The sequence below is a fragment of the Toxotes jaculatrix genome, chromosome 22 (assembly GCF_017976425.1).
Source record: "Toxotes jaculatrix isolate fToxJac2 chromosome 22, fToxJac2.pri, whole genome shotgun sequence".
NCBI lineage: Eukaryota > Metazoa > Chordata > Actinopteri > Toxotidae > Toxotes > Toxotes jaculatrix.
Genome location: NC_054415.1, coordinates 5,997,423 through 6,014,352, shown reverse-complemented (window position 1 = coordinate 6,014,352; position 16,930 = coordinate 5,997,423). Strand labels below are relative to the sequence as shown.

Sequence of the window (16,930 nt, the reverse complement as noted above, 5' to 3'; positions counted from 1 at the left end):
AAACTGACATTTAATTCTAGAATAGTGTTAGAATTTTAATGTCTCCTCACTGAATTCTCACTGTTGCAGTCTGACCTAGATAGTACACAGTACTAGAAACAGTATATGTAGTCAGTGCCCTTCACCATATGTTAGTTGAATCTCTGATGAGCCCGCCTGAGGAAATTGCTCCAAGCCTCTATGCTTTATTGATGCTTAGATTGATCCTATTCTGTTGATGGCTGTGACACAACTGCGTTACGTATTGACAGTTTTGACAGACAAATACGCATTCGTCTCTCTTTGGTGTCTCCACCATGCATACCTCAAATACATAGATAGATTAGATGTAATAAAGTGGTGTATTGATGTTGTTTGCTGTGCTTTGCAGTAAGCATCTACTGTAGCTCTACTTGTAGCTTCTTTCAGCCTTCTTTCATCTATGTGTAGGGGCTATGCAGAGGAATTATTTTCTCAGTAATCACTAACAACCATGCAAGAGGGTTGACATACGTGTGTGTGTGTGTGTGTGTGTGTGTGTGTGTGTCCAGGCAAGCGCAAAACAGACACCATCCTCTCAGTCGTGCTAATGGTTCCCTTGACAACACAGCAATTGCTACACATCAACGTTGTCTTGGCTGCAGGGTTAAAACACATACCACAAAGATGCACACAACCGGCTTGCACATGTCTGTACACACTGTCTGCTGTCATGATAAAACAGAGCCAGTCAGTCTCTGCTCTTTTTCTATGATGGCAGAATTTACATATGGTTGATGCAGACCAACGCTGCTCCCACAGACCATCTTCACCTCGTCCCTTCCCCACATCTTCTGTGTGTGTGTCTCCGTGTTTCATGTCGCTCCTCCATCACTTGCTCGCTTATTAAGTTGTCAACGTCTGGCCCCTGCTGCGTAGAGGGCGCACCTACCTAGACCTCCCATCTCCTCTTGTCTTGTCCTTTTCTTTTTCCTCTTTCCTTTTACCCCTGCATTCACAAGATTTTCCTGTGAGCATGTGTGTTACTTGGCTCGAGAAGGAATATAGCCTCAAAGATCCGAATAAATAAGCGTCAAATAAAGGCCAGAAAGAGGAGAGATTTGAAGCGGTAATCCTTTGCCGTCTTACCCCAGCACAACGTCCTCACGCCTGCAACCTTATCCCCATCTCAGCATCTCCCTCCATCTATCTCTTCTCTCATTCCATTTCTTTATATCCCTTACCAACAAGAGAGAGGCTATCTCAGCGGCTGTGTCAGCGATCAGCATCTCTTTCCCCCACTCTCCTTCTCCCTCTTTTTCTATGTTTTCCCATAGGAAAGTCGGGGGCATAAAGGGAAGAACAAGCCTGGCAAAATCTTTTCAGAAAACCAACGGGGATTGGGCTCTCGGCTTTGAATTCAGACAGATAAAGCTAATGGCAGAAGTGGGCGACAGGCAGGGAGCTGTGTGTATGTGTGCGTGAGCATAGCTTCAATCGAGGCCAGCTATAGAAATGTAGTTTCTTTAAACCCCTTTGCTGGCTGAATCTCTCTCTGAATGTGCAGGGGTGTATGCAGGGGAAGTTCCAAGAAAGGCTGGCCGGGGCACTGCAGTTTCTTAAAATGCTTCCGTTGCCAGCTGAGTCTATCTTAAAGTGAGAGCGTTTGCTTTTGTGTAAGTGTGTTTACATGGGTTTGTCTGAGAAGGTGATCATTACTTCTGTGGCTTCCAGTAAATTTCATTACCTTTGATGTGTACGTGTGTTGGTTTCATAAAGCGCTATCTTTAAAGTAGCTGCTAATGGGGGAAAATCTCCAATAGGGGGCATAATATCACGTTTACAAAACAAAACAAAATGAAATGAGAGCACATCTCTCAACAATATGGCTACTTTATGAAGATGTATGCTTGGCCAGGAAGGTAAATCAGCGAACCACAGAGCCAAAGCACCACCATTTCCAGATTAGCTTCTGTTATACCAGCTTTCAGTTCACTGTGTGTTCTGTCATAGAGGGTTTCTTTCATCACCCCTTTTAAACAGCTGAAATGTGATACTGAGGGTCTCTGTCCGTACTCTGATCTGAATGGGTGTCTGTTAGTGGACTGGACAATAAAATTTGAACACCTTACCGTTCTAACCAGGATGAAACATTTTTGTTATCATTCAACAACTGCAGGGAAGGTTTTAAAAGCCTGTCCTCTATTGCTAAGACTCATGGAAGCTGTCAGGAGCTGTGTAGTTGTTAGCACCATGGCCTCTGGTGTTTTTATAGTGCTGATGTTTAGCACTATAGTCTGACACACCCACAGACGAACGCTTTCTTCCACATACATTTTATGTTGCCGCTCCATATTGTTTGTCTGCCACCTCCTGCAACTCGTTTGCCACTTTTGGCTGAGAATTGACAATCGAACACACATGTACACGCACACACACACACAGAGTCACACACACAGAGTTATTATCTCCTGGAACAATACTAATAGATGCATGTACTGCTGTGAGCAAACAGTTTGTGCCTCTGCTGCCAACAGAGTGGGAGGGTGAACGCTTGCCAAGTCTCTTCTACCCTGAGCCTCCTCTCCTCTCCTTTCCTCTCCTCAAACTTGAGCCACCTTTCTTTGTCTCCCCTCTCTGTATTCTCTTTTCTTAGACCATTTCCCTCTACTCCCTCTACTCCCTCTGTTTACTCATCCCATAGTATTAAACTCCCATTAGAGTAGTAACTCAATAGGCCTTCTGCTTCTCATATCACCACTGCGTGATACCACATACTTGTGTTATATATTTTTTTCCGCCTTGTGGCACCGGCCCTTGATGTTTACATACTCGGTACATCCTTAACTATGGCTCACATTTTGGTTTGAAGTCATTTTTACTACAGCAACAACAGCTATAATTGACGGACAAACACAAGCCTGTGTGCATTTATACTTCTTTTATGTGTCTGGTCATGTTTAATTAGCTGGCGTGAGGGACAAGCGAGTGAGGGGAGAAGAGCAGTATAACTGGATGTCTAATTATTGGCTCCCCCATTGGGCAGGTACTCGTATATCAGTCAGGCTGATGAGGTCACGCTCAGCTCGGGGCCATGCTGCGCCTCTGATTCTCCTCTTATTGAGCAGGTCTTGGTTCGGAAATGCTTTATGCAGCCCTGAAAACAATTAATGTTCCAGGAATCTGCCGTTCTGGGAGGTCGGTTCTGCAGACGGTCACTTCACGTATGGCGATGTGGGATTCTGAAGGCTCTGTTTATTGTAGCTGCGTTTTTAGAAAATTAAATCAATCCACTGCTTTCTTTTTCTGCAGGGCTTTAACTTTATTGTATGAATCTGTCAGCTTTAAGAATTCCAGCTTCTATTTAATTAACTACATCTTCATATTTATAATTTCCTCTGCTTCCACTGACTTATTTTTTAGCTTGTCCCAGTGCAGTGCAAGAAGATCTCACAAACTTAAAGTTTTAGTGTTGTCTAGTCTGACATTAATAAGCAGCTACTGGATTTAAATGTTCTTTGCTGTCTGTTTTCTGGGATGGTATGTGCTTTGATCAGTTTTTATGCGGAGGTGGCATAGTTAGACAGGCACAGATTCACCTGCAGTCACTCCTACACAAGCTCTTTGACATAGACAGCATGCAATCACACATCTGTACGTGTTTCAGAAGGCTCCATCCCATCTTAATACATGACAACAAAACCAATGGGCACTGGACAATGACTTAACAACAGTAACAACTCTATATATACAAACATTTTTTGCAATATAAAGTCAGACAAATGTGCCCACTGCACCACAAACAGACCACATCACAGCTCTTGTGCTCTTCCTTTCCTCTTTATGCTGAAGTCCAATCGGATTTGTTTGAAGCTGGAATTAAGGGAAAAACAGAATGAGCAAAATGTTTACAAGCAGTCTTATAGCTTCGCTCTCGCCTTAGATCTGCCAGCAAACCCACATCCTTTTCTATTAAGTAAGGGCTGTATTTTAAGCAGGCACTTTTGGTGACATCGTTTATTTGGGATCCATTAAAACTTGTGGCTGGGATCAGTGCCTGGACCCTGCCGTCTCATAAAAACAGCTTTTGAGCTTATTTCCCCTCATTTTCTGTTTTGAGTTTAGTGGAGTTGCATCTATACTTTATTCCACTTACACTCAGTAATTAAGCGGTCGGACAAATTTCCAAATGCCCCTTACTAAACAATAAAAACTCAAGTGGGGGCAAAGATACTTCACTACCTACAGTGCACTGAAGCTGAACAGAAGATTGCTATTGATTTGTTTGATCTTTAAAGATCACTGCTGACCCAACTGCACACACACACTTTTAAATACACACAGCAGTTTGCTGCAGCGGCTGAATAATTCTGCCACTACATGAAAACTGTGTTTCAACCCGTGGATGCTCTTCGCAGCTCGTCAGAGCTTTCATCTTGACGTTGCTTTCATGTGCCATTCTGTGCTCAGCGCTGCACGTTTTCTCAGCAAGTCTTTGACATTAGCGCACTGCTTGTCATCTTGAAGTCCACATCAGTGTAAATTCACGATCCTACACTTACTACAGAACGAATACTGAGCCCTTCTTTGTGTCAGATAGAAGTCTTCTTTTCTTTTGCAGTCACCTTGTCAGTTCTCCTCTTTCTTTCCCTTCTCTATTGCTCTTTGTTCCTCACACTAGCCCTTTGTCTCTCTTTTCACTCTGCTTTCCTTGCCCTCTTCTTTCTCCATGTAGCAGTGCTATCTTCTGACACACCAAATCAGGGTCTCATAGAGAATGTATTGCCTTAGCTATCCACCTCAGTTAATTCTCTTACCCTTGTCTGTTTTTCTCACCGACTCCTTTCTTTAATGTCTGGAGCAATGCAGGAGGCCATTTTGTAACCCCGCTTCCATCCTTCCACAATCACCAAACTGGTCAACACCCAGATACACTTATTGTGATCTTTGAAAAGATTAAATCCCAGAACACTCTCTGTAAGCCCCAAACTTACTCTACCTATTTCATGGAGCATCAGTCTCCTGGTTTGCAAGAAAGGCTTCCTGTTTTCCTCATTTCTTTCTTTAGTCCGTACATGCAGCATAACGGTCAAGATTTTCTTATCAGCGCTGTGGGTTTTCCTCGTCTTTTATGGGCTCTGCATTTGCATGGGAACATGCAGGACTGCCACGGAAACTGATAAACTGGTCTGAAAAATCACGTCAGTGCACCTTTAGTAGTGGAGTCTATACATGAGAGCATAAATGTAAAGGTCTGAAAAGATGAGGAGATCACAGGAAGTGAAGAAAGCTTTACACTCCAAACACTTCCAGTCACTAAATTGCATATACTACAGTGTACATGTACTGCTGTTTCTGTGGCTAGGTGATAAGAAATGCATGAGTAGCGGTGAAATTAGAAACAGTAATGTCAAAGGATGGGTTCACTGTTTTCCATCCATGACTCTATTAAGATACTCTTTTTTAAATATTAACGATTGTGCATAGCGAAACCTGGCTTCAGCTGCAGCAGCCTCTCGCTGAGCTTTAATACAGTTCATACCAGAGGCAGGAGGATGTGCTTGATGAAGGCAATACAAACTGATATTATTTATTTTCTGGAAGAACATGGCTGACTGTATGTCATGCTTCTCAGTGGTCAGCACAGTTCTCTCTTTGCACTCTTATTGTTTAAGCTCAGTAAAGGCTGCCTGAAAAGCTTCATTAAACAGAAACAGAATAGGGGAGCTTGTGCTTATTTCAGTTATAAGTGGCAAGAGATAACATCTTAATGCAGTCCAGGTCATTTAAGGCATTTGAACTGTGTGGCTTTGGATTTATTTATTCTGTTGTGTTAGTGTGTGTGTGTGTACATCTGTATTTGTGAGCGAGTGAATGAGGGCTGATCCAGAGCGCAGTATCCTTGGTGATGCTGCGCTTGTGATCATGGTTTCTCTCCATGCTGTAAATCTCAGCAGAAGCAGTGAAATTAATGGTCAATGGCTTCATTTTTTGTGTGTATGTCTGTGCTTTTGTGTGTTTGTGTCTTTGTGCGCACACAAAAAACCTCAATACCCCTTCCTCACATATGTCTCAGTCCCTTGTTTGTTGCTCTCAGTGGACATGATTTACTGCTCGCACACCTCGGCCTGAACTATTGGACAGGATCATAAAGGTAAGGCTTCATCGTCGCTGGCTGCTAAGAAAACACAGGGATGTTTTTCACCCACCAAAAGGGCAATAAACTCTGTCTCACACGGAGTAACACACTTGAGTGGTCCTCCACATGGCAAAAATAGCTCACACAACCCACCTGCCATTCAGCCTCAGTTTTAGCAGCAAAATCTGTGTGAATTTGACCACAGTACATATCCAGTAAAATCTGTTGGCATGCACCTATTCAACATTACAGCCTCGACGGCACTGGGCTCACTGCCAACAGTATACTGTGATGAAAATTTTTCTTTGCCTCTGTTGACCTCAGTAACAACAAATCCTACCACCAGCTGGTCACTGAATATGGCTATTTGCATCAATTTTCACATGGTCAACGTCGGATGCACCAGCAGACATCAGCTTCTCTTCACAGATTCCTCCAGTCCACCAACAACATCCTCACCCTAACCTCCTTGATACGTTTGTTGATGTTTCATAGTAAATTGATATGTATAATACACCGTATATAGAAACATATCATTTATTTTATCATTCAATTAGCAAAGATGATGTGCTAAAGCCAGATATTAAAGGTGGGGTTAGTTAGCATTCACCCTTCTCTTAAACCATCTCAATTTCTCTCTTGTCATAAAAAGCATTGCCTTATTCTCTGCGTAGATGGTCTGAAGTGTCCACCTTTGACTCCACACCTCATCTAGTCCCTCTATTTGAAATTAGGACCAAACAACTCTCTGGCCCTGACTCATGTTGACTCACAAGGCAGCACGCTCGCAGGCCTGCTTAGAATAGCCTGTCTGCTCCACTAGCACACTGGCTAGTGCTCACATAAAACCCCTAGCACGTGCACTGTGTAGAACACATTACTAGCATAAACTAGGGATGTAAGCACTTTGCTTCATCAGTTCATCAGTCATTGGCTGCAGTATGTTAATTATCAATAATCAATTAATCAATAACAGCTTAGGAAACACAGATATATGAAAACACAATTGAAGCAATTGGCGTGGGCCCTCATCACCGGCTCTAATCAAAGATGCTGTAACTGTATGAAAATTCAGCATTAAGTTCAGCTCCATAAAACATCTGCATGGGTACATGAATAAAGTTGCACCATCATATTTTTATAATCTCCATAAAAATATGTTGGCCAGTGAATCATTAAAAATTCTGGCACAAACACAGAAGTGGAAAATGTTTCACAAGTAAACATTCGTCTTATTGACTTTATGGATTGTGGGGTTTTGGTAGATAAACGGCTGATGCAATTGAGATTATAATGCTCATTGGTCTAGGTCATTTTAATGGAATAACATTTTATTATGGCCATCTTCTGAGCCTCAGTGCATAGTAATTTACAATGAGAAAAAAAAGAGATTGCATAAAAATAATAGGGTTACAAAAAGGAACCCTTTTTTGAGAATGAACTCCTTTCTTAAATTGAATGGGAGAGAAAGTATATATTTTGTTTTTGTGGCTGGTTTAAAGGCTTTGACCTGTTAAATTCAGTGTCCTCTTGATCACACTGAAAACACATACGCACGCACATGGTTGCACTGTGGCAGTTATCGTCCCTACAGTTCCATTTGCGCTGACCTCTTGATCCTCCCATCCTCTCTGCGTTCATATTCACCGGCCTCCCTTCCTCAAGTACCCCCAGTGGTCCAGTCCATTACTGGTATCAGCACTTCTTATCTGCTGCACTCTGCTATGGTAACACACTACACACTCTGCATCCCCCCCTTCCCCCACAACCACACCCCTTGTGGTGCAGTCCAGGCCATTCACCAATCATGCTGGAGCCATGATGGCCAGGCTATATATCCCCCATTCCATCTGTAGCTGGCACTCTTGCATCACATTTGCACTGCTTACTCCTTTCCCAAGCGCCTTTGCTCTCTCTTCCTCTCACTCTCACGGCTTTGCTTTCCACTTTACCTCTTCTTTTCTTTCATTTTAATTTTATTTTAAGCAGTTTTCACTTCTTCTGTTTCTTTATCTTCTCTCTGGTTTTTACTTCTGTGTTCACCCTCCCTACATATCTTTTCCTTGTGTCCTCATTCTCCCTAAATTCCCTCCCCCTTCTTTCTTCTTCACTCCTCACTTCTTGTTCTCATAGCTATTTCTTTTAGTCTCCCAGAAAACACTTCCATCTATCATCAGCCACTGAATCCAGCTCTGCCACATTTCTCTGTGAATATCTGTCTGCTCTTTGCCTTAGATCTGCTCCCTTTTCTAACCTTAACTGTTTTCTGTTTTGACCAAATTTTTCACTTTTGCTTGCTCCCTAATAACGTCTTTCTAGCAATCTGTCATGCTTTCCTTCCAACTTAAATTTTCTTTCCTACATCTCAATTTCTATACCACTTAATCTTCTTCCTTCTCTAACGCCATCCTATCCTATCCCTCCTTCCCCAGGCTCTCTGAGCTGTGGGTAAATAGGTACATCTTGCCTTGCTTCCTCTTTCAAATGGCTTCATGATTGCTAATGAAGCACTCAGACAGAAAAAAAAACAAAAAAAAAACATGATGCGGAGGAGGGAAGGATGGAGGGAAGGAGTGTTTCCCATGGAGACGGGCCCTTCAGTGGCTGGCTAGCTGATAGGCTGATTGATGACCCTGTAGCCATGTTGACTGATTTGTATGACAGAGCTGTTTATAGCACAGTGCAGCTTAATATGTGACCACATTGCACAACATACTTCGGTATTGAGCAGTATGGTGTAGCATAAGCCCCATCCTGCTATAACACACTGAGGCATAGGAAATGCACTACAATTTTGTCCAAACCTACGATAGAATGCCATAACACAGCTTAATGCGTAATACAGTGCTTACTTCTGTTCATACAACTGCTCACAATCCGTCTAACCCATTTACACTATGCATTTAGAAACAAGTCACTTGTACCTACTCGATTTTGCTTGTTTGAACATTCCTCTCACATGTTTCACAGTAGAAACAATTGGGAAACAGATCTCTAGTTTTGCATAGCTATGTTATCAAAACAATTATGAGTAAACAACAGGAGTGGGAGACAAAAGCATGATTTCTGAGATATGAGTCAGCATAATGACAAATGGACAGTACAGTATGAAATGGTCATGTTAAATGTGAAGTTTAAATGAATCATCCTGTGGCCTCAGTTTTTCCTGATTCTCCACATTTTATCTCTCCTGCACTGTGGAGTTCTTACTCTATCTGCCTTCTCTGTCAAAGCCCAACACACAACAGAAATCACAGCTGAAGGGACACATACATGGACAGATACGGATTTGCATGTCCGATCTATTGAGCTCATTCCTGCATTTGTGGAAAATGCTCAACATTTGAAATGCAGACTGAGTCATCAACAGACTTTGCAAGAAGGGGAGGATAGAGAGTTGTAGTTGATTTGATCATATCTGATTTTTGTGACCAGTTGTGACAGCCCTGGGTACACTGCAGTAAGTTATTTTTACCCCAATTTGATGACAGTTGGTAGACGATAGGAGAATTCTGTTGGTGACGAGAAAATACTGATGCAGTCGTGACCACTTGGTATGTAACCACACCTATATTTCAAATTAAAAGTGCCATCTTTTGTTTTGCTGTGTGTCTGTAGCTTTAAAAATTCAACTTTCTGCTAATCTGTCTCTCTGGCCCTTCGTGTCTTTCCTTGCCACATGTCAGCAGTCCCCAAGATCACACGCAGAGTCCAGTGTGTTGCCTCTAAAAACGTTTTTTCAGGAAGGAACATTTTCTGGTTTCCTTTTTTATATGGTTAAATTATTTTTTTCACTGTGATATATTTTTCCGTCACTGCACAATTTTTCCATCTCTGTTTTTACTACAAAAGTAGCTTTTCCCCATTGGGATCATCATATCCACCCCAGCCTCGTAATGTAGCGCAATGTTAAGGGACATTTAAATTATACATTTGCAAAAAACTCTGTCTTGGTCTACAGCTTTTGACATGTTTCCAAGCAAGTAAGATATCATCTAAAACAGCAAAATTTAAAAATGCTCACTCTCCCTCCTCAGCTGTCCTTTTTAACCTCTGTTCCTTAGTCTGTCTCACTTGCTCCGTCTTTTTGTCACTTCCTAGTTTGTCAGAGCTGGACTGTCACCCTCTCAAACATACATATCACTCTCCTCTTCTGACAGGCTCTACTGCAGGTTAAGCACATCACAAGCTCTCAGCTAACTGCTACACTCTTCTTGTGATGCATCATGCCCGCTTCTCTCTCTCCTTTGCATTCAGTCACTCCCTGTTTAATTCCTCTGCCTCAAATGTTGAAATGCCACAGTGTTGGAGAGACAAACTCCCATATTGCTTTCATGGCCCTCGCAGGTACTCTCCTTAACCAGCTCTCCATTTGCCACACTTCATACTGGTTATATAAACTGGTGTCGTCAACTGCACTACTAGGCCAAAGCTTTGCCTGCTTGCACAGGCCTGTGACTGGGGATCTGATAAAGTCCTGCATCTCCAGAGACTAGTTATTGTGCGTATTGATTGTTTATGTTTACTTTAGAATTGCAAAGCTTTGTAGAGGTTAATCACAAATAAGTATCTGACTCTGTTTGTAGTATTTGTTCTGTCATCTGTCACCCACATGTTGCCCACTCCAAAAATGTTATGATGTTCTTCACTGATATGTGCTCCCAGGGTAGTTCACATCACCTTTCTTTCTCTTTTATTATTTAAATAAACCAGTGTGCTTGAGACACGCTTAGAACGCAAGAGGAGAAAAAGATTGACAGTAGAAAGAACAGCAACAACACTGCTTGGTCTTCAATCCTACATACCATGGTTTCCAAAAACAAACAGGCTCACCTGTCCAGTACGTGCCTACTAACCACTCTGCATGTTGTTATCTTTCTTTGTTAGGCATAGACATGTGAGGCTCTATTATGATTGAGAGGGGTGATATTGTCGAAGATGAAAAATGCACAGTTAACAGCGAGACCCGAATGCGTTTGTCACCATAAAAAGCCCCCATACTGATTGATGAAGGCACAACAGCTGGCAATGCAATGAAAAGTGAAATGAGGATCCATATTTTCTGGCAAAGTGCAAGACAGTCTTAATACCCAAACAGTATTTCACCTTAATTTATCACCTTTTCACTCATTAGATACATGACTAATAATTCCAGTTTGTAATGTGGAAAAAAAAGCTAGGTAACACAATCAGCTTGCATCACTGAAAAGCATTATGTAATGAGTATTTCAGTCATGATAACGCCGCTTGTCTGTCGACACACCATTGCATCTTAGGACCTTAAGGCATTTTTTTTAGAACTTGAGAACTTAGATTAAATGCATGCTTGTGATCAGCTACACTTTGATGAAGCACCATTCAATGCCTGTGTAAAATAAAAACTGAGCAAACTCTTGTGTTACATGTAAATAATATAATAATAGGAGGTGTTGAGAGATTTTAAAAAAACCACCAACCACTTCTGCACTGTGATTCATTCTGCCTGAGTCATTCAGCACACGCAGGGTTAAAGTATAGCTGCAGCGTCTTACTGCAGTGTCTAAAGCATTTGGCTGATCGTTACAGTATACGCCAGGAGAAGAAGAGAAGGGGGAAAAAAACATCTCTTTCTAAAACTTCCTTTTTTCTTCCAAAAATCCATTTTATTGCATTTATAACATTTGGCACAGTACAAATTCTTGGTGCTTTTACAAGATAAACCTGTAAAGATCGACACTGATCTTTTTTCGGTTTTGTTAAAGAAAGTCTTCTCTGTATAAATATTTTTTCTTATCACTGCATTCTCTGTAGCATGGTGTAAAAATCACACAGAATGCCCCTTTTTAAAACAAGACTACCCTCATTTGTCAAAGTCAAGACAGCATCTTAAACAACTCATTGTTTTAAATAGAAGTTACAAGTTAGAAAATAGTTTCAATTTCTTTTTAATATATGTTTCTCTATCACCAGCCCATGGTAGTTTCAATTTGTCCATATATATATTTATTTATAAGCATGTACAACAAGAAATCATCAGTCCTTTTAAGTTTGCACTCTGTACAAAAAAGTAGTTCCTGTCCTTTTTTCGTTGTGCATTCTATTGCATGATTTTATGAGGAAAGGACAAAGGGGTGTGTGGGACAGGGGTGGGTGAGAGCTAAGGACCTAGGGAAAGGAGTGGGAGTCTTTTGGGGGGCCTTTTAAATCTGAGTCTCCTGTACCTTCTCCTTGGTGTGAGTTTTTATGACAAAGGGCTCAGCCATTGCTGTGATGGTGCTGGGCAAGGTTCGAGGCAAAGAGTTCCCAACATTGTTGTCTGTCCATTTAGCCCCATGGCCAGTTGGTTTATAGGTGTTATATTTAGGCTTTAGAGTGCTGTAGTCCACTTTATGGGGGCTGTAGTCCATTTTGTGTGGACTGTAATCAAGTTTAGGTCTCTGAGTGTGTGGACTAAAGTCAGACTTGAAGGCGCTGTAATCCGCTTTGTGGGGGCTGAAGTCAGTCTTGAAGGCGCTGTAATCGGTTGCAGTCTTATGTGGGGCGTAAGGGTCCTTGGGTTTGTAGGTAAAGTCAGTTTTAGATCTCTGGGCATTGTAGTCTGTTTTGGGTTTAGGTTGAGTGCTATAGTCAGGCTTAAATGGGCTGTAATCAGGTTTAAGTCTTGGGTGAGTGCCAAAGTCGGGTTTGAATGGACTGTATTCAGCCTTAGGTTTATGCTGTGTGTTGTAGTCCGATTTTAATGGGCTGTAGTCATGTTTAGATTTTGGTTGGGTGCTGTAATCTCGTTTGAATGGGCTGAAGTCAGTTTTCTGTCTAGGATGAGTGCTGTAATCTGTTTTGAAGGGGCTGTAGTCCGTTTTAGCTTTGGGGTGAGTTCCAAAGTCTGGTTTGAATGGGCTGTATTCTCCTTTAGGTTTGTGAGTGCTGTAGTCCTGTCTGAATGGGCTGTAGTCAGGCTTTGGTCTATGAAGGCTGAAATCTGGTGTAGATTTGTGAGTGCTGTAATCTGGGATGGATTTGTGGCTACTGAAGTCCATATTTGGCTTATATGTGGTGTACTCAGCCTTTGGCTTATGAAGGGTGAAATCAGGCTGGGATTTGTATTCGGCCTTGGGTTTGTGAAAGCTGTAGTCAGTCTTGTGGCTGATAAAGTCCAGTTTGTGTATGCTGTTATGGTCCCGAATTTCAGGCAATGTGAGAGCTGTCTCTTGAGCTGCAGACGCTGGTGGTGGAAGGTCCTCCTCATCCACCTGGATAATCTCCACAGTGCGGGCAGCTGCCACTGTGCTCCTTTGCTGGTGGCGCTTTCTCAATTTGTAGAAGGCAATGAGCATGACAGCAGCCAACAGTGTCACTGCCACAAAGCAGCCTATTATGATCTTGGTAGTCTTCATCACTTCATCCAGGCTAGGACCAGACTTGCCTGGCTTGCCAGTGGCACCTTGGAGTCCTGGCGCCACAGATGGCTTAGCTGCACCTGGTGGGCTGTCAGTGCTTTGCAGCAGCACAGTTGGTGTGGAGATGAAGACTGGCTGAAACACGGAAGGAGAGGCAGTTGTAGTTGTTGTCCCTAGGCCTACTCCTCCTCCTCCAGCTACCCCAGCTCCTGCAGCAGCAGCTGTGGTTGTTGGGGTTTTAGGTTTGGGCATCTCAGTGGTTGGCCCCAAGACCTCCACAGTCACTGTGGTAAAGTAACTCAAGTTGGATGTATTAAGCTCAGCTGCACTCACATTGAGGTAGGCTGAGGCGTTGGAGTTCCCAGCTGCATTGGACACCATGCAGGTGTAAGTGCCTGTGTCTGCTGCAAGGACATTTGAGAAATTAAGAGTACCATCATTGAGGACTGATATTCTCAGGTGGCTAGAGGCATGTGTCAGGATAGTCCCGTTGGGTAGTAGCCAGCGGACTGAAGACATTGGGGCCGTGCGGCATCGAAGCTCAGCCACTCGCCCTGCTGAGATGTTCAAGTCCCTTGGCGCATCAGCAATGAATGGTGCAGAACACTGTACTGCAGCACCCTCTCCTCTGTCCACCTCAACCAACTGTCGACCTCTCATGCTGGCAGGGGAGTGACAGCGTCCACAGCAAGTTGAGTTAGTAGGGATGTACTCCCTTAGCCAGCGTGCTAACCAAACAGCCTCACAGCCACAGGTCCAAGGGTTATGGTGGAGATGGAGCTCCACCAGGTACCTGAGCGGGGAGAACAGATCATGTGGCACAGCGCTCAGATTATTATGGGCGAGATTAAGCTCCACCAATGAAGATAAGTCGTCAAAAGCATTGCGCTCTATCACTGTGATTTGTGAGTTCATCACCCATAGCTTTTTCAGCGAGCGCAGGCCTTTGAAGGAGCCTGGCTTTATCTCTGGGAAGTGATTTTCAGATATCTCCAGTTCTTCCAGGCCCTTGAGGGGACTCAGGTTTGGCATATCACCTCTTATGTTGCACATGCCCAGGTTGAGGTACTTGAGGTTTTGTAGGCCCTCAAAAGCTCCTTCTGAGATGTACTCCAGTTTCCTTAACTCTCCCAGGTCCAGTCGCATGAGGGAGGGCACCCGGTTGAAGGCATAGGAGGGGATACTCTCAATTGGGTTGTTCCTCAGCCACAGTTCTCTCAGTTTAGACAGGTACTCAAAGGCCCCACTAGGCACCACCGTCAACCGGTTGTCAAACAGCTCCAGTGTGTTGAGGCTGGTGAGTCCATTAAATGCGCCCACCTCAATCTGACGTATGGCATTTCGCCCAAGCTGGAGCACCTCAAGGTGGTGCAGGTGGCGAAAGGAGTCAGCCTGCACCGCCTCGATGGCGTTTTCCATTAGATTGAGGTGTCGCGTGTTGGCAGGAATGCCGGGGGGCACACGGGTGAGGCCACGTCGGGTGCACACCACCTTCCCCTGCTGATTACTGCAGGAACACTGCGGTGGACAGCCCTGGGGTCCTTGAGACACCGCCGCCCCCGCCAAGGCCGGGGAGGCGCTGCTCCACGCTCGCGCCATCAGGAAGACTACACAGAGCAGGGCGGCTTTCCTGGCACGATGCACAGCTACCCGCCCCAGGAGACTCATGATGTGGCACGTTCATAATTCAGCATCATCTGGGGGGGAGGATGGGGGTGTTTGGGGCTAGTGTTTGGGGGCTTTGAGGACAGGGGAAGTAGCTGGTTGGCTGGTAGTAGTGTTAAGGGCACCAGAGTAAAGAGGTTAAGGTATCTGAAGAGGATAAGGGGAGAATGTGGGTTTGGGGTGTTTGCTAAGGGGCAAGAGGGCTTGACCTATCCTCAAGTAAGCAATGCGTTTATTTCCATGAACTGTGCTCAGGGGCAGAAGGAGAGGGGAGGGTAGAAAGGGCTGGCTTTTCTGAAACGTGTGTATGAGACGGACATGGTGGTAAATTAAACAACCAAAAACCGTATTACAAGACAGAAGGGAGGGTAGGGTGTTACAAATTGATGCAAAGAGGGGTTGAAACACTAGACACCTACCTCAAGTTATTATTACAGGTCCTTGAACTGAGATATATAGCTTCCCTCCTTTTTGCAATCAGAAAGAGCTGTGGTATTCAGATCAGATGTATGTATATCCAAGAGCAGCAAAGAAAGCCTTTTTATATTTGCTCTGTCAAAACAGGTATCAATGCCAAAGAGCTTAACCAAGATGAGCCCTTTTGTAAATCCACACATCCACACAGAGAAAGGTTCGAAGGCCCTTAGTGAGTGTTTTTTTCTCCCTTTCCTTGTTGATTAGAAAAAATAAAAATAAAAAAAGATTGTAGATAGGAATCCAGTCAGGCTCCCAAAGCAGCAGTGCTCCCTTGCTCGCCTCTTGCTGTCGGCTCCTCTTCTCTTGCTTGTCCTTGGAATCCGACAGTTGATCCCCCTGCTAGACACCTTACCCAGGTCTCCATAGCACAGGCGACCACACAAATGCACTTGCACAATTTTTTTGTGCACCAAAAGCCAAGGCAGAAAGGACAAAAAGAGGGAGAAAGGTGGGGGTGGAATTGAAGAAGGCTGAATGAAAATTCCACAGTCCTTTCCAATGTTCTTTGCCTTTTGTTTGCGATGGTTAGGAGGGGAGGTTAACAAGTCCGAAAAAAAACCCCAAACCCCCTCCTCTCTGTATTCCTCCACTTTTTAGTGGTCAATCAGTTGGTCGGTTGGTCAGTCTGACAGCCCTTCTCCTTCTTTTGCTCTTTTCCCCTTGCTCCCACTCTCAATGTGGCGTCGTGTCCACTTGATTTTTCTTATAATTTTTTCTTTTCTCCTCCAGGAGTGCTCACTGGAGGTTGAAAAGACTAGGCGACACACACTGCCTTCATTAGCTTCTTCCTCCTCTTAACTAGCCACACGCTCCAGCCTCGGCAGCCGCGGTGGCGACAGCAGCAATTGAAAACGCACACACACCATCCCTGCGAAGCACACAGCAGCAGTAGCGAGCACACACAGCAGCAGCTGCAGCCTGCCTCCCGTGCACTTCCCAATAATCCGTCAATTTCTTCAGAGGGGGAGTGGGGTGGGGGATGGAAGGGGGGTGCTGGGAGGAGTGGGGGTGTTGTAGCTGGGTTGATCGAGGTGGGTTAGAGGGAGGAGGGGTGGTGCGCAGTTTCTCCTTCCTCTCTCTGGCGTGTTTCTTTTTTCTTCTTGTTTTCCAGCTCTTTTTTTTCCTCCTCTCCTCGTGGTGATCAGCACCCTCTTGCTAATGCAGTGTCCAACTGGGGAGAGGAGCAAGACAGGGAAGGCAAGCGCTGGGCAAACGCGCGGCTTACAGGCGTGACGTTAACAGTAGCGTCGATGTGGAAAGAATCCGTTGTAGCGGCAAAAGAGAGTGTGCGCTGGCTTGGATCTCTCCCTCTCTC

At 44.1% G+C, this 16,930-nt stretch overlaps 2 protein-coding genes across 2 annotated transcripts in view; one reads left to right on the top strand and one right to left on the bottom strand.

The window, feature by feature from the left end:
- Positions 1 to 16,930, top strand: part of snd1 (staphylococcal nuclease and tudor domain containing 1) — a 159,209-nt gene that overhangs the window by 60,284 nt on the left and 81,995 nt on the right. The window lies entirely within an intron of this gene.
- On the bottom strand, positions 12,277 to 15,141 carry lrrc4.1 (leucine rich repeat containing 4.1). The gene is made up of 2 exons (XM_041030142.1): positions 12,893 to 15,141; positions 12,277 to 12,790 (listed from the first exon to the last, which is right to left on the bottom strand). Exons 1-2 carry the CDS (start codon positions 15,139 to 15,141, stop codon positions 12,277 to 12,279), a joined length of 2,763 nt encoding a protein of 920 aa, XP_040886076.1.

Excerpts from the sequence above, each read along its gene's own strand:
- lrrc4.1 (XM_041030142.1), bottom strand. The coding sequence starts at position 15,141 with ATGAGTCTCCTGGGGCGGGTAGCTGTGCATCGTGCCAGGAAAGCCGCC. Across the intron at positions 12,791-12,892 it reads ACAGATTACAGCACTCATCC|TAAACCTAAGGCTGAATACA; the intron begins TAGACAGAAAAC and ends CAACACACAGCA.